Raw genomic sequence first — 12,565 nt, forward strand, 5'->3', positions numbered from 1 at the left:
TCAATTTATTTTCTTGTGGACCTAATTACAAGTTGGGCCTCTATTTGTGTAAAACAAATTAAAAAATTACAACACTATATGTAACTTAAACTATATAAAAGAAGGAATGTAACTTTTTCATGTTACATAATCGCATCCTCTCATTTTTCAAATTTGGAATTTTAATTTTTTTTATTTGAAAAAAATATCTCATATTCTGACAATAATTATTCTACGTATCATACACCAAGAAGCATATAAAACACAAATATTCTCACGTGGTTTAAGTATTAGATGTAAATGTAATTATTAAGATTTATATAAAAATTAAAGTCAATTACATTAATAACTTGAGTTTAAGTTTTTAAGCTCAAATGATTTAGATTTGAAAATTAAATTGTTGGATTAGTGGTGTTTGAACTCAAATTATTGCATTTATACGAATGAAATTCATCATCTCCATTTGTGAATAACAAAATAATTTTTTTTTTTGTATAAAAAACATAATAACTAAGGTTTAAAGATAATATATCAAATTTCGAAAGATCAAAAAGCACATCCATTGGAAAGTAGAATAATTGTAATGAAATTATAGGTCATGAATTTTAAAATCATCTGGAGTAATTAACAAAAAGTTACGGCACTATCAAATAAAAATATATTTTTTATTTACTCGAAAGTAGAATAATAATAATGAAATTATAGTTTCTAGAGTTAATGAACTTTTTAAATCACTTGGAGCAATTTACGGAAAAAAAATCAACATAGCTATCAAATAAAAACATATTTTCTTATAAATAAAAAAACAAAGTTAAATACAAGAAAATACAGTAAAATCTCTAGAAATTAATATCTTTGGAATCATAAAAATTTATTAATTAATTGAGATATTATTTAATCAATAAATAATAATTTATTAATTTATATATTAATAATAAAATTTAATTTATCAATGTATGTTTTTTTTTTCTAAAACATTGAACGTAATAAATGTATTATATATTGTAATTATACGAATATTACCAAATTATCGAATTATAAATTATGATTATTTGTGACAACTAAATTATTGAGAATATAATGGGAAATAACAAAAAAAAATGAAGTTGAAGACGATAGTTCTGTACTGGAGTCTATATCGTGCAAAGATGCATTTAAAGCAACAATCACATTGTAAAACTTTCTCTTGCAATATGAGAACACTACATAAGAACTTCTTAATGCACTAAGAAAATATAAAAGATGAGATCTAAAGAGACATCAATTTCAAGAAGAAACAAGTAACATTAGAGTCATATTTTACAAAAACCTCATAAGTGAGTCATGTATATATATAATTTTGATGTATAAGGAGATTATTAATTTATATATTAAGTGGGACCTATGTATGTTTTAAAAAATGTATTATCTTATAAATTTATCGAGTATTAATTTATAGAGATTTTACTGTACCATGAAACAAATGAGCATGTAATTCATTTTATAAAAGATTAATTACACAAGAAGTTTTGTCTACCGGGTAAGCCTTAATTGTACATATGATTAATTAAGATATTATTCTTAAATAATAAAAGGGAACTATTAATAAGTGTCTAGAGGTACCAATAAAGGTGACATTTATTAAAAAATTATATTTAATGTATTGTTTCTCTTGACTTTGATAAAATTAATTTATTAAATAAAAAAATTTTCTAAAAAGATAATTGGTTAAATATCCAAATAAATCTCTAAATTATACTAAAAAAGTCAATTAAGTCCCTATACTTTTATATCATTCAATTAAGTCTTTGAATTTTATTTTATTGGGTCAAATAAGTCATTCTCACTAACTATTGATTAACTTCCATAAGTCAATAACATAATTGGTACTTTTATGCCATGTTATACGTTACATGGCATCTTGACGTGTCATTTTTATGATATCAATGCCATATGGCAGATGACGCGACAATAACATTTATCATTTAGGAATTAACTAAATGCTCAATTTGGGATCAAAACTTTTGAATTTTTGTTAATTTAGGGTTAAACGTTTCAATTGTAACAATTAAAGGTTAAACGTTTTCAATTCTTTACAATTAAGGGTTAAGGTGAGAGGTGTCTGGTGTGTATAAGACAAGCACATGACGTGAACACTAACTTTGAAGGGTAAAATATGGAATGGTAGTTTTATCATAAAGTTTTTTATGTCAAATAAAAACAGTTCAAATTATAGCGTGACGTGTAACAACTTTTTTATCATGGCATGTAACAATTAAATTTTTTAAAATAGTGTGTAACAACTAAATTTTCAACATGACGTGTAACAAGTACATTTTTCAATATGGTATATAACAACTAAATCTTCAAAATAGCATGTAACAACTAAATTTTCAATATGACGTATAACAATTACATTTTTCAACATGACGTGTAACAATTAAATTTTTAACATGATATGTAACAACTATATTTTCAATGCGATTTTTTATTGTGTGTGATATATGCTCCATCCACTTGTCAACTTAGTCCTTAATTGTAAAGAATCGAAACATTTGACTCTTAATTGTTACAATTGAAATATTTGGCCCTTAATTGAAAAAGTGCCCAAAGGTTTAGCCTTGATTTGAGCATTTAGCCTTTAGAAATTGGATTATTACTTTTCTTTTTACCATACCACCTATCCAAAAATAATTGAGTGAAGAATTTAAAAAAAAATTAAAAAATTAAACAAAAATAAACCAAGTCTTCATTATCATCTTATTCGGTCCTTAACCTTAGTTTAGGATTTTTATAAAAAATTTACTAAATTATCAAGAAGACAAAAACGCAAGTCTCTAACATTGTGGTTGCTTTGCTGCAATTTTTTTTGACTCTTCAATATTAGTTTAACAGATAAAGAGAAGGAAAATAAGATGTTAGATAATAACCTAGAAGAGACTTATTAACAAAAAAACACATTAACATAGACCCCCTAACAAAGAAATTTTAATTAAATGAAATGTATTCAATAATTAATTAGTAGTAACAACTTGGAAAGAACAAAGGAGAAAAAATGTAATACAAAAAATAAAATCCATCAAACCCAAATAAAAAAAAGACTAAACTAATAATGATGAAGGGCCTTCGGCTGTTTATGGATAAACTACCTTCACATATCAAACAATAAACCTTTCACTTTCCAAAACCCAAGATGGAAATGGAAAAGAAATGTGAAATTGAGAAACTTTGGGTTGGTTTAAAGTCACATAAAGAATACAATCCAACCCATCACCAAGGGTTAAAAAAAGTAACTTTTTAATGAAGAAGATAAGAGAAAAAACAAAGCTTGAGGAGGGATTGCTGAAATTTGACATTAATTGTCATTAATTTTGTAGCAATCATCCCACTTAACTAGCAATTAATTTCTTCATATATAATATGAGAGTCTTCTGAAAAAAGGAAAGTGACAGCACATGCATTAATTATGCGTATTAAGTACGTATTAACTCAACTTTAATGACAGAACCAAAGTTATCCCTATAAATAAGTTCCAAGTAGCAAAGGCCAAACACAAAGAGCTCCTAGGAATATAACAATCAAGCATCTATCTCTCTTATTCTCTTGCTGCAAGAATCACCAAAAGAAATAATGGACAAGAAAGTCATGGGTTTTCCTTGGTCTATTGGTCTTGGGGTTGTGGGTTTAGTGATTTTGGTTGCAACTGCATACGCTGTGGATGCAATGACATGCCAGCAGGCCATAACCACATTGATGCCTTGCCAGCCTTTCTTGACGGGCGCAGCACCCGCACCCACAGTTCCTTGCTGCTTAGCTGTGAGTAATGTGAACACTGCGGCCACCACCACTCAAGCACGCAGGGACCTGTGTGAATGTTTCGAGAAGGCTGCCCCAGGTTTCGGGGTTAAACCTGAGAAAGCTAAGCAACTTCCCCAGTTGTGTGGCGTTACAGTCCCCGTGCCCATTGATCCCACCATCAACTGCAAAGAGTAATTCATATTCCATCTTTGCTTGATTTCATTAAATTTTCAATGAATTTAATTATATCCTTTTGATTTGAATATAGTCTTGCTGATCATTTTCTTTCTTTGCCAAGCAGCATCCAGTAAGCTATGAAATGGAATTATGCCGCTGCCACCAAGAATAAAAGCATGAAGAGCAGCAAAATTCCTTCAAAAGAAAACAATCTCTTATGTAGTAGAAGACTTTAATTCTCTTTTAGTATGTTTGAAGAAGAAGTTTATGAATAGAAATGTTTCATCCTTTCTTCAAAATTTCATCATATCTCTTTTTTTGGAGATCATCAGCTGTAGTAAAAATTTCATTGCTGATCAAGGCAGGGTTACAAAAGAGCAGCTTGCATGATCAAAAAGGCCGCAGACAAACAAAAAATGGTGGCTGCGGGAAGAAGACCACAACACCACTTAATTGGTGGTAGCGTGATGGCCTTGTAGTTAAAAGCAACAACAAGGAAATGATTCCCTGTACAAAAATTCTATACAATAGCTACACACTATACATGAAAGCTAACCATATTCAACAACAACTACAAAATACACTATCCACATCAGAGACGCCACAATAATTACTGGCAGAGAAAAGACCCAAAGAAGCAACACGGACTGGTTATTAAGTCAAGAAAGGTTCAAGCATGAAATCAGCCATGACAGACCAGATAAACCAAATTAAGAAACATCCCTGCATAAGAGATAGCAAACACAGCCATCACCATCAATCAACCAGAACCCACGTTACCGTTTATAGGAGCACCACCACTAAGATGCGCTAATTTTCGCAGATATATTCACTATCGTTTTATTTATTTTATCATATCTCTAATCATTATATAATTCAGGGGGGAGGGTACTATATTGGGAAGGTCATGGCTCCTCAAAATTTTTAAAATTTTTTATATTTTTTTATTATATACTTGCTATATTGATAAGAGTATCCTCTAACTTTTGATAAATTAATTGGTTTAATGACGCTGAAAGTTAAGTATCATCCTTTCAAATTAAGGGGTTTAGGACTTAAAGCTTATAAATTAATTTTTATTCGTCTTTGATCATCATCCTTTTTAGTTCTTATTTAAGGAATCAAATGGTATATAGTTGAATTAATTATTTTTGACTTGGAGGATACAATATATAATTTGATTATGAAAGATCCTATATAATGGTGTTTTTATAGTTATTGTGCATTATACTTATCATTTAAGCGGTATTGATGTTAGTGCTTTCTCAATGTTATATGGTATTTGTTTATATAAAGTTTTCTGTCTCTTTAACCCTCCAACAAAAATTGATTAATTTTACCCTAATATAATTCTTTATATAATTTTGTTAACAAAGAACATAGGCTTGAAGGCCCCGGACACAATAATGTCTAATTTCATATATAGGTTTTCAATGTTGTTCTTAAACAAAGAAAACTTGCTTATACAAATTAAATTTTTCCTTAAAAAAGCTAATAAAATGTTTTCTTTAAAAAATAATAAAATGTTTTCCTATCTCTAATTATCATAAATCTTATAAATTTTTTGTCTTGAAAATATATTTTCTTCTTTTTTTTCCCTGTATTTCTACTATCGTGATAACATGTAACCTTCAATTGGCCCGAACAATAACTTGCTTACAATACAATTCTCTTATTACAAACTTAATATTGATTAATTTAGAATAAAATTTAGATAGTATTTTTTAAATAATTTTTCTCAGATTTCTCAATATTGTTGACTTAACCACTTTATTTTTTTAAGATAACGATTTTAAAGCAATTATTTTATTTTCATTAGAGAATTTAAAGAAAAAGATGTAAAAAAAATCTAATTAATTGTACCCAATTTACTTAATTAATAACCTAATAAGTGTTGAAATAAATCGAACCGAATTAGTCAAACAGATTGGTTGAATTGGAAACTGGTGGTCTATTCGGTCCAATTTAGGGTATCCTACCTTTGGAAAGTTGAATTGATCACGAAATGGTCAACCTTTTAATTGAACCGCTTTTTGACCGATTTTTAAACTACTTAAATCTATTTTTATTGTTAAAGTTTTTGTTTTTATTTTTAAAACTTCTTTTGTAAATGATAAAATTTGAAACCTAATTACCTCTTAATTGTTAATTAAAGTTCTAACTATTTAATCAAATTAATATCCTCTTTTAATGCCTTTTTACTGATATGTATTTGGCATTTATTTAATGTTAAATTTTCATTTTAAAATAAATAAAAGGGCGTTAAATTAAATCAAATTAAATTGATTAAATAAAAAAAATAACACCACCGGTTCCAATTTTCTGATCATTCAGTCTAATTAGTAGGCTCCTTAAGAAATTTAGAGCCTTAGGCTTGGAATCGGTTTGAGTGGTTCTCCCAAGTCACGTAACAATGTCATATTAGGCTCCAAGAGTTGGGCAGCTATGAAGGTTTTCCGGCCTGTTGGATCATTAATAACATGTATAAAATTAGATAAATGTTAAAATCTGAATTTAATCTTTTTACTATCTCAATTCAATGGATATAGTCCGTCTATCCTCAATTTAATGAATTTAATCTTTAAATTTTCATTAAAAATTTGAACTAAGTACAATTGATAAAAATGTCAAAATTTTGCCTTTAATTTGAATGACATCATATTTTGATGATGACTTGATATGTTGAGATGAATTAATTTTTTAATTATGCAGGATATATTAATCTTAAAAATAAAAATTTTGTAATTAAATAATGATTAATATATTTATTAAATTTTAATAAAAAAATTTTACTACTTTTTTCGTTAAAAATAAAGTTGTTTTGTATTAACATGTATCGCATGTCAAAGAAAATTTAAATTGACATATCACGTCATCAATAAAAAAGTCATGTAAGCGATTGAACTTAACATTACAATCAATTGTTCTTAAATCACTTTTTTATAAAAAAAAGTTAAAATATGAAATTCATTAAAATTGAGGTAAAAAGACGAAAAATGTCAAATTTAAATTAGTAGTGGAACCAAATTCATATTTTGACCAATTCATATCCAAACTTTCAAGTATGAATGGAGGGTACATAAATGATATTCAATATAAATTCGTACTAGCATTTTATTGAGGTAAAGGTATTTAAAAAGGGATTGTAAGCTTCTCATTCCTTAATTATTAAAGTGTTTACCATAGAGGAGGTATCCACTTACATTGGTGTAAAACTAAATTACTTTTATACACTTTCATTATTTTTCATATTAGTTATATTTGATTATTTTAATTATTAGATTTCATGCTTTATTCACGTAGATCATGCATATTAAATTTCAAATTAATCAAAAATATCTAATTATTTGTTTAATAATAATAAAAATTCTGACCATTAAAATATATATTAGAAACAAACACTTTTCTAGATTAATTAATATTATAAAAATATCGGATTGATTTGAAACTTTACGTGCTTGATGGGTATGAATCAATTATTAAATTTAATGATTGATTTATTAAAATATTAATTATACATGAAATTATAGAATGGTGTAAAACTAATTAGTTTTTTAGACCGTGTAACTTGATCTTTCCTCTTAGGAATAATATAAACGTAAATTTTTCATTTTTTTTGTTAATTTATTACTGATGACGAAAAAAGATTTTAGTAGTAGTTATAGGGCCATTAAATGTAATGTTTCAAATAAGAATGACAAGATTATTGATGGACTCCTTTATCAAGAAGAAAAAGTATATTGATAGACTCTCCATCTGCTACCTAACTTCAAAATTTTCATAGTCGTTAGAGGTGTTTGAGTTAATTCAGAGCAGTTCATTCCATTTCCATATCGGGGATCTATGATATATATACAGAGAATTGCATCTATACCATGTAAAATTTCTTTCGTAGTTAAGTCCAAATCTCCACACTAACACCTCTAGAAATGAGATTCTCAGCCAATTAAAGTGTTACAAAGAGAGAGAGGGAAGCTTATAGAATGGTACAAAGAGAGAGATTTTACTGAATGAATATGATCTGTTAGTTAGGGTTCAGTCATCATCCGAACAGATATAAAACTATGTATGGGTCAGGGCTTGTCAACCGAAACTTTAACATGCTAACACATCTGCATGCACTCCCATGAGATTTCCATTGCAGTGATTTTGTATGGCTTTTAGCACTTGGATATGATATCCATGTGGGCATTAAATATATGCCACACATAAGTTCATGCAAATGCATGATTTGATCTGCCCAGTGCCGACACTTGCTTGCTGCAAAAACAGAACATTAGTGGAGATTCTTTGCTTGGCGTTTTTTGCTAGAATTTAAGGGTTTTAAAGCCAAATTTATTTAATTTTATGTAACTCTATAATGAAATTTTTAGTAAAATGCCAAAGGTTTAATGCTGTTAATTAGCCAAGAAACCAATCCCATTTCTAGTTTTGTTTTGTACGTTTTATCTTAAAGAAAAAGTTGATTTTGTTAATGAAATAGCGAGTGTTCAAAGAACACTGATTTGGATTATTATTATTATTATAAGCAATAAGTATCCATTCAAAATATTGAAATTATCATGGTTACACCATGATTTCATTAGAATACTATAAATCCTTCCAGAAGTTGGACTAGTAAGACTCGTCAAGCAACCATGGGTTTACATCGTCACTATTTAAAACAATGGAACAACCTTGTTCATAACGTATTACACCAAAACAATAGCACCGGGCAGTACGATTTGACCCTAGCTCAGTATCTTACTGCAAATGCCATCACCAACAAACCCCTCTTCACGTAAATTTACGTCGACCTGATTCGTACAATATTCCTCCAACAACTTGCTACGTACAAATATTTATTTCTGTTCAATCTCATTTTTACAAGATAATCAGCACAATGATTAGCTTCTTTTAAGATATTCCAAAGAAAAAAAAACACAACCAATAACATTACGAAACATATTAATTTGTTAAAATAATTTTCACAATTTCCATGATTTTTTAGGAAAATTAAGAATCCAAGAAACAGCCACCTAATTAAACTCTGATTTAATATTATCATGTTACGTATCAACTATTGTATTTAATATATAAAAATGTTTATTATAAATATATAATCTTTTAACAGGTAGGTTTAGAGCACTGGCCAACAATACCTCTAAAAAGTACATTTCCCTAACAACTACTCCAACTCTGCTTAGGGTTGTTGCTTAACGCAATGAAAGAAAAGTTTTGATAAAGATGTAGTGGTGATTTGTAACGTTTTATATTTCTGAGGCTTCATAATAAAAATCTATTGATTAACAAAATCACTTGTAGATCTATTATGAATTTTATGTCCGTGCTTGATTAATTAATTATTCAATGAGCTTACGCAAAGTTTACGGGGTAATCATTCAACAATTAGACTAATCAAGATAAGATATCAAAACCAAACAAAAGATCAGCATTGCAAGCTTCAGAAAGGGGCTTATCATAATATAATTAAGAGTTTCTTGTGATTCAGGGAATGTAAGCACTTTAGTGGGTAGATGAAGGAGAGGTGTGTTAAGACAACTTATCGAAGAATAAATAAATGAAAAGAGAAGAAAAGATGAACTTTATGTAAACAAGGAAAATTCCGCTAAAACCAGACATGAAATGCAAGAATTGTGCTGGGACCTAACAATCAGATTCTAAATCTTGTGGGGATCATGTTAACTTCATCAGCAGTGGTGAGAAATGTGCTTGTGTATGACTAACGTCTGGCTCTTCCTGATTTGTGTGGTGATGGCACCGAGAGGCTTTGTGCAGCCTCGTTTTAGGATTTCTTTTGGATTGTCCCAGTTTCGGGTTTTCTCTGTCACTGTTTCTGTGTGCTTGGCTTGTTGATTGTTTGGGGAGGGACCAGGTTTGTACCTGCTATGGCTCTATGTGTAGCTGTTTTCTTCTGTAAAGATATGCTGAGCGGGATGCCTTGTGACTAATTTTGGGAATCACGATCCAACCCCTCCTCGTTTTCTCCTGAGGATCTAGGCTTGTATTTTGCTGTAATAAGTCTTTGGCCATTGAAAAAGGCCAAAGCCATGTCACGACACTTTGTAACTCTGGTTGATGAATTATACAAATACATTGCCTTAATTTCAAAAAAAAAAAAAAACTTCATGATCAGTGATCTTCTCATCTCCAGAGCAATTAATGTAAATTATCAATAACAACCATTTCATTATATACCAAATTTAAATGTCAGCTGTTCACAAAGTATTGCATCCATAAACCTCACATTTCTCTATTCAACATTTTAACGGTGTGACTTTTTTTTTCTTTTTGGGTTTTACGACATCAAATCCAGAAACAATATATTTAACTAAGCTAATCAAAATCTCTTGATTTGAGCTCCAAGTTTTAAGGTACAAATATCTACTAATTTCTAGCAGTTTTGAGGGTTAATAAAGGGTTAGATAGTTACCCTATTGCATGCGTGGTACAAGCATTCGTGAAGAATTATGGACTGTTATGGCTCTCCTTAATTAAGATTTCGAAATGAATCAAGACTTAACAATGAAACAATGGCCTGTATAGATCCCCACAAAATTGCTTTTAAATATTTAAGCAAAAAATACTTTGAAAGGGACCAAGGGAATTATATATGTGAATATCCTCCAGTACTGTGGTCCCCGACTCCTAAGATGGCAAAGTTTCAACTAACCTCCAAAATTAAAGGGTGTAGAACAACATTACTTCTTCTAAGCCAAGGTTCTATTTGAGTACCTGAACACAAAAAATTATTGTCTCGATCTGACATCTATTAATTTACAAATTATGTCATTATATTGATTCGAACGCAATGACAGATGATAAATATACCATAAATTAATAATATTTATTAAATATAGTCCATTTTATTTGTAAAATGGAGGTTTCTTTTTTTGGATGCCTGCCCTATTATTCAAACTCCTGCACAGAATATAGCATAGGCAGGGCAAATGCATCCATAGATTTTCTATCTTATTTCCATAAAAGTATATTAATGGCCTAATTCTTTCCTTTTTTATTTAATTAATTAATTATTTACCAAAAGAGTAGGTAAACTTTTTTGTGTTTGATCGGTACCAAAAAAATATATACTGTGTATATCTTAAGATGTTGATGCTACATAAATTATGCTGGAAACAGAAACACCACATCAAACTGTGTAGGTCTAGAATATGTCTAGTGAAGCTAATAAAAGGGACAGCCCATTCTCTGAATTTAATGTAGGATTGAAGAACTGTTAAGAAAGGGAGCTGATGACAATAATTGATAACCACATCTCTTCTACGAACCAAGATATCAGAATTTTTCTGATTTTAGAAAAAAAAAAAAGACATCAAAAGATTGAAATAGTTCAAAATATTTGTAATCATATAATCTCTTGCACAAAAAAAAATATGAGCATTTAATTCAACAATATTAAAAGAGTGAAGTTCCAATTTGGTGGGTGGGGGTCTTTGTGACTGGATTGGACATTTTTGTAAAACATCAATGTTAAGCATGCACTACAGAAGACTAGATTGAGAACAAAGTTTTAGGGTACAATATTAACAAATAAATTAGAGTGCTGTATGATGCTGAAGCCATTATCTCCCTCTCTATGCTGCCAACATTCATTATATTCATGAAAGAGAGTGCTTGGGAATAAGATTAGGGTTACACAATGACTGAAGTAATTAAATATAATGGGCATCATGTATTTGGCCGAAATAGTGCTGCTTAGTTACAATTATCTTGTATAATATGAAATTTATTTATCATGTTTAAGTCTGCAGTAGGATCTAGTGGACAGGTAATTTAACTCATTAAATTTCCTTTTAATTGAAGTATTAAGTAGATTAATTAAGGAGTTAACAAGTGGGTTGCGCTTGCAATGGTATCTTAAATTGAGAGAACTTGTATTCTGAATTTCTTTCTTATTTTTTATTGAAGGTTGTGTGTGTGTTTGTTTCTTCTTGATGATAAAGGTATAAGTTTGTTTCACCTTTTGTCATTAAAGTGAATATTAAAGTGAAAAGGCAAGAAGAACTATGATTATTTTGTAAATTAATGAGCAAAATTGAACTAAGGATCTTGGAGAGTCATAGTCATAGTCATAGTCATAGCAGCCAGAACTACTATTTCTTTTAGGAAAAGTAGTGTAGTTTTCCAAAACGAAAAAAATAATAATGCATTCTCTCCTAACCCACTCTATCTCCTAACTCATTAAATTTACTTATTGCTTCTCTCACCCAAACATTGAAGGAGGAAAACATATAAAGCTAGAGAGTGAGAGATGCATTCTAGGCCTTTAGGTTTTGGAAATAGAGTAAAAGGTAAAGAAAGAAATTGTGAATTTTTGGGGAAGAACAAAAGAAGAATAAAGTAGATAGTAAATAGGGATTTACTAAAGTTAAACCCCCATCGTAATTTTAAATCACTAAAATTATATGATTCATTTATAATCCAAAACACAACATATTTGACATCCAATCTTAGAAAATTGCTAAAATGTTTGAACAATTTGAGATGAGAAAATCTTTGATACAATTAGTCTCTGCATTTTGTTGAAAGTAGTAGATTAATTTTCTCTATGCACAACAATTTGCAAATATTGAATTCTTATACTTTGCCAAATTGATAATGTCAATTCAAT

The 12,565-nt window shown here is 29.2% G+C and overlaps 1 protein-coding gene across 1 annotated transcript; it reads left to right on the forward strand.

Moving 5' to 3' along the window:
- Positions 3,513–4,237, forward strand: LOC18601949 (non-specific lipid-transfer protein A). The gene is made up of 2 exons (XM_007033056.2): positions 3,513–3,947; positions 4,058–4,237. The coding sequence occupies exons 1-2, from the start codon at positions 3,589–3,591 to the stop codon at positions 4,065–4,067; spliced, it is 369 nt and encodes a 122-aa protein (XP_007033118.1). The 5' UTR covers positions 3,513–3,588; the 3' UTR covers positions 4,068–4,237.

Source organism: Theobroma cacao, chromosome 4 (genome assembly GCF_000208745.1).
Source record: "Theobroma cacao cultivar B97-61/B2 chromosome 4, Criollo_cocoa_genome_V2, whole genome shotgun sequence".
Taxonomy (NCBI): Eukaryota; Viridiplantae; Streptophyta; class Magnoliopsida; order Malvales; family Malvaceae; genus Theobroma; species Theobroma cacao.

Excerpts from the sequence above, each read along its gene's own strand:
- LOC18601949 (XM_007033056.2), top strand. The coding sequence starts at position 3,589 with ATGGACAAGAAAGTCATGGGTTTTCCTTGGTCTATTGGTCTTGGGGTT.